The 17,411-nt window shown below is 37.2% G+C and overlaps 1 protein-coding gene across 1 annotated transcript in view; it reads left to right on the top strand.

The window, feature by feature from the left end:
• LOC122002592 (dynamin-related protein 5A) overlaps positions 1-17,028 on the top strand; it is a 32,497-nt gene extending 15,469 nt beyond the window's left edge. The window contains exons 11-16 of the mRNA XM_042557811.1: positions 148-218; positions 1,301-1,526; positions 4,286-4,336; positions 15,160-15,388; positions 15,635-15,774; positions 16,601-17,028. Of these exons, the coding sequence (XP_042413745.1) occupies positions 148-218; positions 1,301-1,526; positions 4,286-4,336; positions 15,160-15,388; positions 15,635-15,774; positions 16,601-16,729 (846 nt within the window). The 3' untranslated portion in view covers positions 16,730-17,028. The remainder of the gene's footprint in view (positions 1-147; positions 219-1,300; positions 1,527-4,285; positions 4,337-15,159; positions 15,389-15,634; positions 15,775-16,600) is intronic.
• The last annotated feature ends 383 nt before the right edge of the window (positions 17,029-17,411 follow it).

The following is a 17,411-nucleotide window of genomic DNA, read 5'->3' as shown; positions in this document are numbered from 1 at the left end:
TCAAAGTCATTTACTATTTAGTCCGAGACTAACATCAATCTCATCTCTTAGAATTTAAGCTGGAGATATCACAGATATATATTAGATGCATTACTTACTCTACCATTCAATTATTGCCCAAATCATTGAGTTTGTCCATTTATGCAGGGCAAGTTATATTCAATTATGGAAATTTGCCGTATCTTTGACCAAATATACAAGGAACATCTTGATGGAGTGTAAGAATTTTTTTTACTTTACAATCATATTTGCCTTTGTCTGTTGCAATGTGTATAATCTGCTTAATTCATGGATTATGGTTATGTAGATTGTAGATGTATAGTTTTGAAATCTAGATTGGAAACTGTCATATAGAGTAAAACGTGTTTCAAAACCCAGCATACCATTGATATATAGGAGTTAGATACGGAAAATTAGTGCTTCATTTTTTTGCAAGTTCTGATTCTTTCATCAAGGCAAGAAGATTCTAGGATTGTGTGGCTGTAGTTGTTGCCTCCAAGTTCAATGCACAATGACCTGCCATCTATAAATAACATTATCAGATATGTCTGTAACAGAGGATACATTGTCATATATTCCTGTCCCTTTGGAATTTTATAGGCTCTCTTTGAAGTTGCAATTAAGATACCTTGTAAGATTCTTGGACTTCCATGGTTAATTAATATCTGAATCACTATCACTTGATGGTTTTTTAGTTATGTTCTGTCTTTTTTTTATTGGTGCTTCAATCAGGATCCTAGACTTTCATATTGCTCCACCCTAGTATAAAAAATCCCTGTTTGTAACAGAAGAAAGACAGGAGGGCAGCTGTATTGAGAGGGTTGACTCACAGATAGTCCAGTGGTCATGCTACTGAGAGTTTGAAATTATTTGCCAATCGGGATATTTTTCATTTTTTGACTTCTTTTTATATTCACTTAAATTGGGGCATATTAAATTGTTTATTCTTCTTCTTCTTATTATAATTTTGTACTAAAAAATTGAAAATGAATAGCCAGAAGCAAACAATGTTGAATGCAAAATCAGAGTAGTAGCATTGCTTGTAACACTATATCTTAAGGTGTATATTGATTAGTATACCAATTGATTGACTTAAGCTTGATAGATGAAACAAGTAGTATGATGAACCTCTTTCCCTGATGATAGAACTGATGGTCTAGGTGTTTAGGTAACGTAATGTTAAAGAGGGATGATTCCCTGTTCTCTGTTATTTTTTGTTTTGCACTTTTACCACATTATCATTTGATGTCCTTTTTTTTGTAGATCTTTTTTTTTAACCAAAATGTGCTACTCTTTGCAGGCGACCTGGTGGTGAGAAAGTTTACAATGTTTTTGATACTCAACTTCCTGCAGCTCTAAAACGTTTGCAATTTGACAAACAACTATCAATGGAGAATGTCAGAAAACTCATCACTGAAGCTGATGGGTATCAACCTCACTTGATAGCTCCTGAGCAAGGATATCGTCGTCTTATCGAATCTTCTTTGGTTTCTATTAGGGGTCCTGCTGAGGCATCTGTTGATGCGGTAAATATGCTGCTAATCCTTGGATTCCAATCTTTATTCTTCATCTCTGCTACTTGAAGGGTATTCATTCTGTTTGTTTGATCATTTTTTTATTTATTGTAAAGGCTTGTGTTTTCTTTATCTTTTTCTAGTTATGGGAGGATATGCTGAGTAGGTATTTGTTGAAAATTGAGCAATAATTATACCCTTGGTTAAACTGCTATAGTTTTCTTCTGTTTCCACGGGTTTGGATTTGACCAGCCCTTCCTCTTAATTCTTGCTAAGCTCTATACCTGTTTTAATGGTGTTGGTTCCTAAAGTAGTATCCCATCTAGTGAGATAAGGTTTGGTTGTTGTTGTTCCTAAAGCAATATTCACCACCACTAATCTGGAGTAGAGTTAATATAATCCAAAATGACTAGCCACTTGGCGGAGGTGTTCCCCATTATACAATTTGTTGATTGGGGGAAAACATATTAGGGCTGTTTCCCTAGTTAGTCCCCTTTACGTTATATAAATTATCTCTATTGTTCATTTACATTTGCACATTTAAGTTAGTATATTTACTAATTCCTATTTTATTTACATTTTAGTCCGCAACACTTCCTCTCAAGCTTGTTAAAAAATATTGTAAAATCCCACTTTCTTACAAATATTATTGATTCTAAGACCTTGAAGGTTTAATGAGCAAATTTTCTAGTTGATCATTAGAAGTAATAAAAGAGGTCAAAATCTAATTGGATTGCACTTTTTTCATAAACAGAATGACATTCTTTCTTGTTTTTTTTCCTTCATTGAGAAGGGATTGGAAGCAATATGCACAAAAATATTTCATTAACTCACTCAAAACATTACTCTGGTACTTGACTTAGTTATTGACTGTTTGAACCATATACGATCATATGTAAGAAGAGTCATAGTTCAGGGCTATGCCTTTGCACTTAGCTTATTAGGAACTATCTTCTATAGAGTTTGTAGACTAGGATGATCTAACCAACAATGGACTAGAGTGGAGAAGCATTAGCTACAAGAGCAGATTAGTGTGTAACCACTGTAAATATATATGATCCTCGAGGCTTGTGCGCGACACCCATCATCTTTCCTAAATGGATACTGAATTAGCAGTAAGTTTACTAAACAATTTAGTGATCCGGTGAGTTTTCTCACAAATACTAAATTGATGGATAATTTAAGCATATAGAAAAAGAAGTGATAAAGATGGAGTAGGAATCACTTGACTAACACCCATGCAGATGAGTGATTGACCCAGTTGTTAGAGTTGTATGAATATGATGTGAAGATTAGGGAAAAAAGAGATGTTAATAAACATATGCTCAGAGGATTAAGATTTGAAATCCAAGTTTTAGATATAGGTGCTGTGGAAGCAGTAGAATTTCCTCCTTGATCCAATGATGACAAAGGCATGCATAATGCACTGCCTGCCACTTAAGAAAAGCATTGATATTTGGGTGGTATTTCTGTCTGCAGAAAGTATTGTAAAGAATTCCATGAAGAGTTCCTTTGGATGAGCCATACTTATGGAATTTGGTGATGCAGGAAGAGAACTACTACTTTAATCATCCAAAACAGAGGTAAAAATCATCTGAAGCAGCTGATAAGGGAAGAGGTGCAAACAGATTTAATTTGGATTCTGAAATTCAGGAGGGGAAATCAAACAAGGAATCTGCTGATTCAAGAGCCCTCCTGTTGATTTTTGGAAGAAGCTAGCACCAAAAGCAAATTTGAAAACAAATTTGATCCATGAAATCAATTTTTTGAAAGCCTTCCAAGAAGACGGAAGAAGAAACTCTCCAAGGAGATGGTTAGGTGAATCTGGATGTGGATCTGATGCAGATTGGAAGGAATCTATGGCTCACAGAAGAAGCAAACAAAAATCTGCCTAGTCTTCTTTAGTGAATAGAGACAATCTACTGGAGATCAATTTTGTTGGGAGGATTCTCCAAGGGAAAACTGCAAGGGGGAACAGATCTGGAGATGAAGAAGCTCCTTTTCCCTCAGCCACTGGCTCTGTCTGAAATCAGATTGCACACAGAATCCAGCACACACATAATCTCAGGAGAGAGAAGCTTTAATGAGCAAAAATACGCTGGAGGGGAGAGGGCAAGCAATCGGGAAATTTTATTAGGTTTATTTCCCTATATAATCCCCCCTACTTGGATATAAATTACCCATATTGTTTTTATATAATTATACTTATATAATTATATCTTTACAATTGAGCCATATTCTATTTACAATTTGATCTCAACAAATATAAATACATCCAGTATGTTATTTTGGACTATGAGGTGGCAAAGCACTCTATAAACTGATGTTCAAGAGCACCATCAACACTTATTTTTTGACAACCACAATATTATTCTTGTTTATAATATGCCTAGGCATTCTGTAAATGACAGCTTGAGTGGAGGGATGATAGTATGTATGTATAGAAAAAAATATTGTGTAATGTCTTTTTTATCTTTTTTTCAATAGCTGACAATTAACACATACGCTTACAATTTCATAATATCATTTTCTTGAGGTCATTTAGCTAATTTACATAGCTTCTTGTCTTAAATTGATTATTTTTCCTGTCATCATCTGCTTGTTATATGCCCTTGGATATACTGGACAGGATGCTTTTATTGTTTCATTTGATTGGCTGTTTATTGTTTTGTAAGATTGGATGCTCTTTATGTTCCATCCATCATTAAACTTGCAAACATTTAGTCTAGCCTTGGAAATTCATTAATGTGATATCTTTACTGTGTCTCCAGGTTCATGCCATACTGAAGGAGTTGGTTCACAAAGCTATGAGTGAGACTCCGGTATATTGTACTTGTGCATCTCTTGCCTCTTGCTGTTTATGATTTCTTCTTATGCACGAAATCATTCATTGCTTGCTGTTCCTTCTTTATTAATGTTTTCTACAGGCTGTTTACAACATATTAATGGGGGAAAACAAAATGAAATCAGTAATAACAAAGACGTGATATGTCTAATGATGCTTTTGTTTGAGTTAATAATTAATTGTATCCTTATTCCTTGGTACATTCTAGATTAATAAAAACAGGGGATAGGATTGAGAAAGAAATGAAGAATATGCACTATAGCTATTTGAAGGACTTTTAACCATCAATAATGATTGTCATACCCTAGATGCTGCTAGAAGTATCAAAAGTTAATAGGTATAGGTGCTAGGGATTTATTCCTATATATACACATTTCATGTACTAGATCTCTAAAAACAGAAATATATAATAATAATATTATTCCACTTAACCTGGATCCCAGGCCTTTTATTTTCTAGGGTTGGCATTTCACATAGTAAACCCCTTAGGGAGGGGAGGCCATCAATTTTGATATGGCCACAATGTCCCCTCATCCATGTCAACTTCTTCCTTCGGATAAAAATCATCCTTCCTCTACCTCGTCTCTAATCTAGCACCCACCCACTTTGCCTGCATTTCCATCTGCATGCTCTAGTTGATGCACCGGAACAGCTAATTGTTGAACCTGTTTTTCTCCCTGACGTAGAGCTCCTCATTGGATTTACTTGTGGCTCCACCTTCGAAGAATCATGTGCAAGATCTGCATATTGAATTTTCCTTTGATTCTTCCTCTTTGTTGCCTATTGACTAATTTGTTGCTGCTTCCCACTCCATCCGAATTATAACCACTATGCTTGTCTCTTTGGTGCTCACATCATCAACATCCTTGATCCTCTCATTTGCCTACATGTCATCCTTCACTTTCATCGAATCTGATAAATGCACCTACATCCCTCACATTCAAATATCTCCAACAAGAGGAGATCAACACCTTCAAACTATCTTCAATCTTCAGTTGCATCTACTAATAACAGTACCTCTGCCCTCTGGTGGTGAGAGACCACTAATGCATAACAATCTGGCCAATTAATTGCCATGCTCTGTGCTTCATCTCTCTATCTTGTCCCTCAAAACATTTTCCTCTATATAGATGATGAGGGACGTGGTGATCACTCTCTCCTTGCTGTCAACAATGCGGAGGTAAGTTCTACTCTCTCAAATAGGTTATCATGCTTATGATGCTTATTTCTGGGTCACCTTTGACCAGTGGAGTAACACCTTCACTGATTTATGAAATTACATTCCCTCTCCAATGGCCCCTACTCACTTTCCTCTGTGTCATACATTCAAACAACCACTAATCATTAATTTCATTTTTGCGGAGAATCAAAATTCACCCAATGCAGATCTAGCATGTTGATCCTGTAGGACCGTGATCGTTCGATAGAGGGGGGGTGAATATCGATTCGAAAACTCGAGTGTAAAAGTACGTAGCGGAAAAGTAAATGAACACAATTGATTTTACTTCGTTCGGAGCCTGTGACGACTCCTACTCGAAGGCCCGTGGTCCTTGACCACTTTCGTTGGGCAATCACTAGCAATTCAAATATGATTACAAAAAGAGTACAAGAAATGCTAATGAAACAAAGTGATACCGACAAGGAAATTAACCAAAGAAGAAGGAGCACTTTGTCGGAGCTTTGTTAGCGTCGCAGGAGCGTAGAGCAGCAGGGCAAGCAGTCGAAGAGTTCTCAGTTGTGTTCGAAGCTCCACCCCTGGGGCTTCTTTTATATGCTGCTCCGGGCGCCTGGATCTCTTCCGGGCGCCCTGGTGCGACGTGGCAGGTCTAATCAGCGAACTCCACGTTGCGACGACTCGGCCTGGATAAAATTCACCTCCGGACGCCCGGATCCCTTCCGAGCGCCCGGACCCTCTATTTCCAGAAACTTCCTTTCCTGCAAAACAGAGTTAGTCCGAGGCAAATATATATTCTGCAAAACAGATTGTTAGCACAACTAAAGTAATATGATTTAACAAGAAAAGAGTATGACTTAGATTCCGTCTTTCCGAGACCGGAATCTAGTCACGATCTCGACTTAGATATCCGAAATGGATCTAAGTCGGATCGACGCCTAATGTTCCCTTCCTGGGAACGCGTCCTCGCAGTCACTCCCCTCCAGTGACTTACCTCACTTACCTGCCAGACGTCCGGTCAGCCCTTCGACCCGTCTGGACTTCTCGCCAGCTATCCGGTCAGCCCGTCGACCTAGCTGGACTTCTTGCCAAGCGTCCGGTCAGCCCGTCGACCCGCTTGGACTTCTCGCCAGCTATCCGGTCAGCCTGTCGACCTAGCTGGACTTCGTGCCAGATATCCGGTCAGCCCGTCGACCTGTCTGGACTTCTCCTGCACACTCTATTAAAGTGTCAGACAACAACAAAACTAACTTAACTTATTTGTCATTCATCAAAACCTAGGTTAGACCGTTAGTGCTACCCGCACCAACAATCTCCCCCTTTTTGATGGAATGACAACCTGTTTAAGTTAGTGAAAAGACGCAAAAATAAATAAAACAGGTACATGGTTGTTTTTAAAGTTAGTTTTAGTGTTTTCAATTTGGTTTAGCTAACTTAACCACCTAACCCTCCCCCTTTGGCATTCATCAAAAATAGGCAAAGGTAAACAAGCATAGTGTAGAGTTACTATGAAAATTTGTTAATTTAAGACACAGCTAATTTTGGAAAATATCTAAGTTTGATTCAAAATTCAAAGATACTGATAAAAGTATAATTTTTAAAACCAAGTTAAAAGGTTGTCACGTTGACTTGGGGGAGTCAAGTTGAATTTTAAAAGGTATAAGTTTAAAGTTAATCAAGTTTAACTTTTCAAACGTTTAAAATTTTTCAAATCAGGTTTTTAAAATTTGATTTTAAGTAATATTTACTTTTCAAACGGTAAATTCTAATTTTCAAATTCCAATTTTCAAACACTAAGTTGAATCTAGTTTTCAAATTTGATTTTTCAAAACAAAGCAAGAATTTTTAATTTTTCAAAAAACAAGTAAAATTTTAGCCAAAATAAATTTGTTAAGGCTAATTTGATAAAAGCTAAGTTTGGAAAGTTTAATTTTCAAGCATATGTTACAAAACTGAATAAGTTTAAATTTGTAATAATTTTCAACTTTAAAATCAAGTTTAAAAATTAGGTGGGATTTTTAAACTTCCAATTTTTCAAACACTCAGTTAAATTTAACTTTTTGAAAACTAGTGTTCAAAAATAAATAAGTTAGTTTTAAAATAGATGTACAAAGATATACAAAATTTTAATTAATTTCTCCCCCTGAACTTGACACTTAAAACTAAACAGCTGTCTAACCAATTAGGTACTAACTAACTATCAGAAGATAGTAGCTTTCACTTGGTTAGTCAGATTAAGTTGATTATAAGCCGTCAATGTTTGACTTGATTGATGAACTTAATCTGATTAATGTCTGCTTTGTATTTAATGTCCAGACTTATGCTGATGCACTGAAATAAGCATCTTAAGTCCAGACAGTTGGCCTATGCATCTCACCCCTTTCTATGTTTGTCAAACACAAGCAAGGTAAACCTAAGGTGTTGGTGAGATGCTCAAAAACTAGTCCTATGGGTACATGCTTTCTAAGGATTCAAAACTAGTCTAAGGCCAAAACTGTTTTTGAAAATCTAAAAATGGAAAGTTTTGAAAACAAACAAGTTTAACTTATAATTTGAGAGAACCATTTTTGAAAATGTTTTTGAAATTTGAAACTTCTAGTCTATTAAGATTGAACATGCTCAATTCATACCAGAAAGAACACTAGATAGATTAATAAGTATACTACAAGTGATGTAAATGTCTGAGGTGTCACAACTAACAAGTGATGTAAATGTCTGAAGTGTCACAACTAGAGCTACTGAGATGAGGAAGGGGGTGGTCCAGATCCCCAGGAACGGAGTAGTGTCATCATCTCCGTGTGTCGAGTCTGTCCGTCAACTCGTAACTCGGAGACCTCTCGCCGCATCTCACGCTGAAAGTCAGAGTTCTCCTGCTGGAGACTCGCCATGGCTCTCTCTATCCCAGTCATGCGGTCGGCTAGAGTGCGTGGTGCGCGACGTGGTGCTCGAGCTGGTGGTGGAGGTGGAACAGCCTCCTCCGGAAATAGTGCAAGCATGAACTCATCCTGTTCGGCCTCCCCCTGTGCGCCTGGGTCGTGCTGGTGCTGTGCCCCCCTCCGCCAAGACATAGTCCCGTCATCCTTATCTACGTGGATACCAGCTAGGGAGAAGTTCCTAGCTGCTATAACATCGAACTCGGTCATATAGGCAATGTCTCCTCTAGTGACATCAATGTGCAACGAGGACATATAGGCTGTCAGAATGTGACAGAATGGCATGTGGACTCGTCTATCAGTCACGTATCCAGCCGAGTAGATAATGGTGGAGAAGGTATGTAGGCTGATGTCAATATCTAACCTATGACTCAGGGCATAGAGTAAAAACGAATGGAATGGGCGCATCACAGCGATGTTCCGAGTAGTCAGTGGTAAAATGCAAAAGACTAAGACCCTATAAAGAGCGTAGTCCTGGACTCGAAGTTCTACCGACCTAAACTGGGTCATAGTGGGATCTCGCTCTCCCCCAAAAAAATACGAATAAATCGTATCGAGAGTAATATGTGAGTAGGGATCTCCGAATGGTAGATCCCTGGGAGGATAGCACAAGAAAGGACAAGTAGATGGACGTAACTCTAAAAACTCTCGGATAGTCGTAGGGGAAAACGTGATATCAGTACCCGCTGCCCTAGTGGTATAGGTGAGATCGTCTACTTTCACTAGGTTATTGCAAAATTCAGCACACAGACTTATGTTGACTGGACTGGTACATTCAACAAGGTTTCCTAGGTTATAGTGGTTTATAACTTCCATAACAGGGATACAAGAAACTAAAAAGAATGATCTATCTATGCATTTAGTCCTAATGGCCTTATAAACGGTTGACTCAAACTTAATCCTTAGTTCATCTGTGGGAAACCTAGGGTCAGTGCTAGCATTAGAGGGTCCAGCACCAGTATTTGTTCGTTTCCTACTGTATATAAAAAAAATTCTAAGAAAAACATGAGAAGACAAATGCTAATAAATTTTCAGATAGGGGAAGAAGGTTTACCGAGGAGCCATCGACAAATATAGATCTGACGACCTCGGTTGAATCGCAGTAGCGTCTTTACCGCAAGAAAAATTTGATTTAAAATACTCTCGCACTGAGGTTCAGAGTGAACCTTGGCAAAAGTGAAGATTTTGTGGGGCAAGGGTTGGGGGCGCCCGCTGTCCCTTATTTATAGGGAGCTCCGGGCGCCTGGAGCCATTCCGGGCGCCCGGAGTTGATTTTAGGCGGGGTGCCCGGATTCCCTCCCGGGCGCCCCAGAAGTGAATACCAGGGGCGGTTTTTTTTTTTTTTTTTTTTTTTTTTTTTTTTTTTTTTTTTTTTAAACATTAAGAATTAGAGATTAGGTTTAAAATTAATTTTTAAGTTTTTAAAATTAAAATTTTGAAATTAAGTTTAAAATTAAAATTTTGAAATTAAGTTTTAAAATTAAAATTTTGAAATTAATTTTTTAGGTTTTAAAATTTTAATTAAGTTTAAAATTTTGAAATTAATTTTTTTAAGTTTAAAATTAAAAATTTGAAATTAATTTTTAAGTTTTTAAAATTAAAATTTTGAAATTAGTTTTTTAAGTTTTTAAAATTAAAATTTTGAAATTAATTTTTTAAGTTTAAAATTAAAATTTTGAAATTAATTTTTAAGTTTTTAAAATTTAAATTTTGAAATTAGTTTTTTAAGTTTAAAATTAAAATTTTGAAATTAAGTTTAATTTTTTTTTTTTTAAGTAACCAAATTTAAGCCTTATTCATCTCACCCGATCTATATTATCAATCAGGGAATCCTATGATTTTGTGAGATGAAATTGGATTTTTTAATTATGGAGTTTTGGTTTAACTTGTATTAGATTTAGGTTTAGTTTTGGTCTCTACAAACAGGCATTCTTCGGATAAACTTCTGAGCTTGGAGAGTCACATGGACGTCATTAGAAGTAACCAACCTTTCGAGGTTTTCCGAATAGTCCTATCCACGGAGCTTAGTACTAAGCCTTGGTCTAACTGATTAGGATTCATTTAAGGGTAGCTTCGGTCAGTTCCACTTGGCCAAATGCACCAGATCGAAACCATATCTTTCTAGACATGCGATGCCCAAGTTTCCCTAACGTACTATCATCTAAAAACTTCACCAGTACCATGATTCAAGTTAAACTTGGTTTCTAATCCTAATTACCCTGCCGGGTTAGTTTGTTTTAGGTTACCCTGTCGGGTAAGTTAGTTTTGGAGGTGCCAGCTATTCTGGAGCCTCCCCCTGAATTATTGGCCATTAATTTAAATTTTGGTTTTAGGTTTGTGTCGATTCCTTTTATAGTTATAATTAACTTGGTGATAATTTAAATTTTGTTGAGTTTTAATATTTTTAAATTTTGATTTCTTTGATTTGTGTTTTGGGTTTTGATTTAGTTTATTTGAGTTAATATAGTATATTTTTTCTTTAGGTATGTAGTATTGATTAATTCCTACTTGCGTGGTCAAACACGCTTTCGGAACCCAAGCTTGATTAGTTGATTTGTATTGGGTTATTAATGACTTAAAAGTTTTGTTTGAGTTCGACTTGTATCCGAGTCCGGTTTTATTATAACATGCTTTTTGATTGTTCAGAATTAAGTCAAGATTTTTTGATCTTGTTGTAAATTTTTCTAGCATTTCTTTTAAATTGTTAATATCATTTTTTAATGATAAGTTCTCCTCCTCAAGTGTTAGATCTTGAGTTGGATTTGAATTTTTGATTTGTTCCTTGAGGTTTTGATTTTCCTCAAGAAGTGATTTGTTTTCATTTTCTATTTTAATTAATTTACTATTTTAAATAGGAAATGATTCTAAAAAATTTTTTGTTTAAATTAAAATATACCTCATTCGAGCCTTCGGAAACGAGTACGGACTCGTGGCTTGTTTCGGGTTCAGACCCGTCTTCATCTTCCGACTCGTCTTCTGTTTCAGCTTCGCCTCTGATGTTTCCGCTCTTCTTCCTCCGATTCGTCCGAGGAGTCGTCCCACGCGTTGCTTGAGGGCCTTCTTTTGGTTGGCTTTGGTTTGTCGAACTTTTTGGGCATTCGTTTTGTAATGCCTTTATCGCAGCCGAAGCAAGTCACGTTCTTTTGTTCGGAGGAGAACCGATCTTTTGAAGGTCCTTTTGAAGCTCTTCTTTCTCTTCGTGAACATTTTTCTTACCAAGTTCACGGGTGTTCTTCGTCTTCGGAGTTTTGGTCGGAATCTTCTTCATATTCAGCTTGCTCTTCTTTTCTTTGGAGGAACCCAAATAAAGCTATACCTTTCTCGGCTCCAAGATTAGTTTGTTCATGTAATTCTAATTCACGAAAAGTTCGACTAATTTTAACTTAGAAAGATTTTAGAAATTTTGTAGGCATCACGATTGATGCCCATAAACTATTACGTGGAAAAGCATTTAACGCGACCTTATTAAGTCTCTATTTTCCATCCGGTGGCCTATCGCATGAAGCCCGTTGAGAATGTCCTTGATCCTCGCGTGGAGCTGATTCGCGGTTTCACCTTCCCGTATTTTTATGTTAAAATTTTATTTAAAAGCAGGTCCCGTTTTGTTACCTTGGCGTCGCTCGTTCCTCGTGCTCGATCAATTTGTCCCACGACTCTTTAGCGTTTTGTGTGGACCGACTCTCAATTCTTCTCTTGTTAATCCGCAGTAGAGTGTTGATCGCTTTATTTTCTGTTGACGCCTTTTTCTTCAAATCTGCTTTCCAGTCTCCGGAGTTGTCAGCTGGAATTTTATAGGGTCTCGTAACGCTCATCTACCGGTCGAAGTCTTTTGAGGTAAACCTCCACGCGCTTCTTCCAAGACGGAAAATCGTCCTCGTTGAAGAGTGGAGGTCGTATTGTCTGAATCCTTCTGTCTGACATTTTATTACCTCAAGATAAGAAGGAAAAGAAAAACAAAAATCCCAAGACTTGGTCTTGGATTAGTAGTGCGGAAGAAGAAAAATAATAGAAGTATCTAAATTGGTGTTGCACCAATTTAGTTTAATTGCAACGAAAAAAAAAAAATCAAAGCAGGTAATAATACCAGTTTGAAATTAAACGTAAAACTGAAAACCGAAACAAAATAATTTTTCACCCCCTGTCTGATTGGTGGTTGCACCAAATCATAGCGGTACCTGCTCTGATACCACTTGTAGGACCGTGATCGTTCGATAGAGGGGGGGTGAATATCGATTCGAAAACTCGAGTGTAAAAGTACGCAGCGGAAAAGTAAATGAACACAATTGATTTTACTTCGTTCGGAGCCTGTGACGACTACTACTCGAAGGCCCGTGGTCCTTGACCACTTTCGTTGGGCAATCACTAGCAATTCAAATATGATTACAAAAAGAGTACAAGAAATGCTAATGAAACAAAGTGATACCGACAAGGAAATTAACCAAAGAAGAAGGAGCACTTTGTTGGAGCTTTGTTAGCGTCGCAGGAGCGTAGAGCAGCAGGGCAAGCAGTCGAAGAGTTCTCAGTTGTGTTTGAAGATCCACCCCTGGGGCTTCTTTTATATGCTGCTCCGGGCGCCTGGATCTCTTCCGGGCGCCCTGGTGCGACGTGGCAGGTCTAATCAGCGAACTCCACGTTGCGACGACTCGGCCTAGATAAAATTCACCTCCGGGCGCCCGGATCCCTTCCGGGCGCCCGGACCCTCTATTTCCAGAAACTTCCTTTCCTGCAAAACAGAGTTAGTCCGAGGCAAATATATATTCTGCAAAACAGATTGTTAGCACAACTAAAGTAATATGATTTAACAAGAAAAGAGTATGACTTAGATTCCGTCTTTCCGAGACCGGAATCTAGTCATGATCTCGACTTAGATATCCGAAATGGATCTAAACCGGATCGACGCCTAATGTTCCCTTCCTGGGAACGCGTCCTTGCAGTCATTCCCCTCCAGTGACTTACCTCACTTACCTGCCAGACGTCCGGTCAGCCCTTCGACCCGTCTGGACTTCTCGCCAGCTATCCGGTCAGCTCGTCGACCTAGCTGGACTTCTTGCCAAGCGTCCGGTCAGCCCGTCGATCCGCTTGGACTTCTCGCCAGCTATCCGGTCGGCCCGTCGACCTAGCTGGACTTCGTGCCAGACATCCGGTCAGCCCGTCGACCTGTCTGGACTTCTCCTGCACACTCTATTAAAGTGTCAGACAACAACAAAACTAACTTAACCTATTTATCATTCATCAAAACTTAGGTTAGACCGTTAGTGCTACCCGCACCAACAGATCCCTTCTATTTTTACCCTACGACTTAAGTCTTGTCTTCCTCTACTAGTACATGTATGTTTCTATTTTTCAATTGTTGGTCTTGTTCATTGCTTTTGATGCCTTGTATTGTCCTTCCCGTGTCGACTTCTTCCACAAAGGTTTTGCTCACGGTTCTTAGTAGGTAATTTCATATTCGTTGCATCCCACTTGACATATGTTTGGGCTTTATGCCAAGTATGCATCCACCTTGGCTGGTCTTGACTAGGATCTCATGTTGCATATGCAGTCTGTATGTGTATGTGCGATTAAAAAATCTTATTTGATTCATTTAAACAAAATTAATTTAAAACTATAAACTATCCTATTTAGTAACTTCTAACTTGTAGGTTGAATCAAAATTTTCCATGTACAATAAACAATTTCATAACTTTTTTAACCTCTGAGAGTTTGTTTGTCACATGAAATAAAACTGACGTTTCTGCTGCCTTTTTCTTGTTCTGTAGTTTGAGAGGCTTCTGATTCCAAATTGAGGGAGACTTAAAGTTTGCTACCTCCAGTTTATACAATTAAATGCCAGGACTTAATGAATGATTGATCGAATGTTACTTTGTTATAGTCAGCTAAATATGTATAGTTAAAATGTAAACGATCATTCATGCTGCAATATTGGAATAGGTATTTCCTTAAAATGATTGGATTTGGATCCAAATGTCACAGGAAGCTAATAAATCTGGAAACCACTTGGTCTTAAGAGCACACTAATCTTATGTCTCTCAAATTTAAAGTCAATCTCATAAATTCACTAGCAAAAAAATCATAAAGCAGGTGAGACTTGAGAGATATTAAACATGAATATTACCTTAACCTACTAAAATCTGGTGAAACTAAAACCTGGCTTCCCGAAAATTAAAACTTTCAAGTTTATTTTGCTAATGTTTGTAAATTATTCTGGAAAGTTTCTCTCTTTAGCTCATTAGTTGAAAGAGTAGTCAATTTATTATTATTATAATTATTGTTATTATTATATTATATTTTTTTAATTAATTATTTTTTGCATAGATGTAACTTGTAGCGGGTGGCAAACTTCTTAATCCATCCGCAATTGGTTGGTATGAACTCAAATTTTTGAAGCTTATCTACTGGTTGTCTATGAAATGACTTTGAACTGTATTTTTCCAATTTCCATTCTGTTGTCAAGTGGTTTACAAGTATAAGTAGTTGCGTCTATGAAGTAGTGGTTGGATTCGGTCATCACTTTTGGAATACCAAGTGTCAGAAACATGAAATGGTGCATCTTAATATAACTTCTTAGTTTGACTAGTAGATCGAAGCATTAAATTTTTTTTTTCAGAAATTGATTAAATACTGAATAATATGGTCTGAATAGATAAATTCCTTGTAGGAAGAAAATTAATTAGACCTTCCATGATTTTTCAGGAGCTGAAACAATACCCTACATTGCGAGTTGAAGTTGGCAATGCTGCATTTGAATCATTGGAAAGAATGAGGGAAGAAAGCCGAAAAGCAACTCTTAAATTAGTTGATATGGAGTGCAGTTACCTTACAGTAGATTTTTTCCGTAAGCTACCTCAGGATGTTGAGAAAGGAGGAAATCCAACACTTTCTATATTTGACAGATACAATGATTCCTATCTCAGACGCATAGGTGAGTTATCATGTGTAAATATCTCTGAAACTTCATATTTTACTTGCAAATTGTAATGTATGTCCATTTGAATTTCAAATTGATGTGTTGTATCAGTTAAATACATTATTGGATTTGAAATCTAATCTCCTATATGGTCATGCGGTCATTTCTTGTTCACATAATGAATCCTACTAACCTACTTAAAGGCATTCCAAATTTTGTAAATATAATAGATGACTTTCAACTTATTGTTGTACACTACAGGAACAACAGTGCTGTCATATGTGAACATGGTATTGGCAAGCTTGCGCAACTCCATTCCAAAATCTATTGTTTACTGCCAAGTTCGTGAGGCAAAACGCTCCTTGCTTGATCATTTCTTCACCGAGCTGGGAAAGAAAGAGGTGAAAAAATGTACTCATCAATTAAGTTGCATGAAGTAGTTGCTGTTAATTATTCAGTTTCCACTTCCATACACATTTAAACACATTAAGAGTAATTTGAATTTGCTCATAATTTTCTGGGCTAGTGAACTTCGTTGCTGATTTTACCCACCTTGTGTGTTAACCCACCTAGTGGATTAATTATCATAATACGAGTGGCATATAGTGAATAACAGTGCGAGTTAAATCAAGGGATTTTGGAAGAGCTCCACATTGATTCAAAATTTAAGAAGTCGCAGTATATCTACATTTGTCTGACTGAGGATGATCAAACCTGTGTGGAGGGCAAATTGTGCATAATTATCTGTTGAGTCAATTATTCTGCCACGGTTTACCTTAGCTATGTATCCCATGGAAACAATGTTAAATTGAAGAGCACCTGTTGATGAAAAATCTGTTATTTTGATTTCGATATCGAATCCAGTTGACCATAGGATCAAGTGAATGCGTGATATCTAATACAGTTGACCAATGGATCAGGTGAATGTGTGTTTGCTTAACCTTCATGGCACTTTCAGATAACAAAATAAATAGTTACACGTTGTTTTGGTACTCGAATGAGAGAGGTTCAGCATGCAGGTAACCTGAACGCATTTTAAAATGAGTTATTGATTAATACTGATAAGGTGCATTTAGATTATGAACATACAGGGATTCCTTTCATTCTATGGCTTGTCAAAACATTTTGATCACTTTGTGTGAATAATTTAAATGTAGACACAATCAAGAACATCTGTTGGTAGACAACCTAACCTTTCCTGAATGTTTCTTCGTACTTCACGTGCAGGCTAAGCAGTTGGGGAAAATGTTGGATGAAGACCCAGCAATTATGGAGCGTCGATCAGCCTTGGCCAAGAGACTAGAACTATATAGAAACGCCCAAGCTGAGATCGATGCTGTTGCTTGGGCCAAGTAGAGGGCAGTCAGGGACTGTTCTCATTTTGTATAATCTCTAAGCAATTCATTCATTCCGATTGAGAGGTGTGCCCCATTTCATACATTTTGCAGCGTTCTTGTCTCTCTTTTTTCCGTTTGACATAAATTGCATCTCGAGTTTGTAATATTTAGATCTGTTGTTGTTGATCCCTAATCGTGCCACCCAGTAGGTAATGTATAGAATTTATGTAGCAGAAATGTCTCTTTCGATGCTCTAACACTATGGACTGTGTGTTGCTCGAAATCCCCTTTTTTCCTAGTGAATTATCTTTTTGTCCATTATTAGTTCATGTCCAAGTCTAGTTATATTTGGGAACTCGATCGATCTATTTGAATCAGATGATGCCTCTCTGCTAAAATATAGAATTAAGAATCGCTTCATAAAAATCAGTCTTATCTGAAACTAAATTTGTGGGTTGACAGTTTGTTGAAAGAATGGGTCCATGGACGATGAGAGCGGACATTGTTGGATACACTACGGATCGAGGTTAGTTAGGTCAATTGGAATGTCTTTGAGAGGACTTGGCAGGTGAAAATCGAACAGCAGTGTAGATGGGTCAGAACAGATTCGGTGAAGCAACAAACTTAATTTTAGCATATTGTAATATTTTTAAAAATATATAAAATTCCAGCATTAAACTAGTGAGAAAATAAAGAATAAA

Source organism: Zingiber officinale, chromosome 7A (genome assembly GCF_018446385.1).
Source record: "Zingiber officinale cultivar Zhangliang chromosome 7A, Zo_v1.1, whole genome shotgun sequence".
NCBI lineage: Eukaryota > Viridiplantae > Streptophyta > Magnoliopsida > Zingiberales > Zingiberaceae > Zingiber > Zingiber officinale.
The sequence above is the reverse complement of the archived record's forward strand: the minus strand, read 5'-3'. Positions and strand labels throughout refer to the sequence as shown.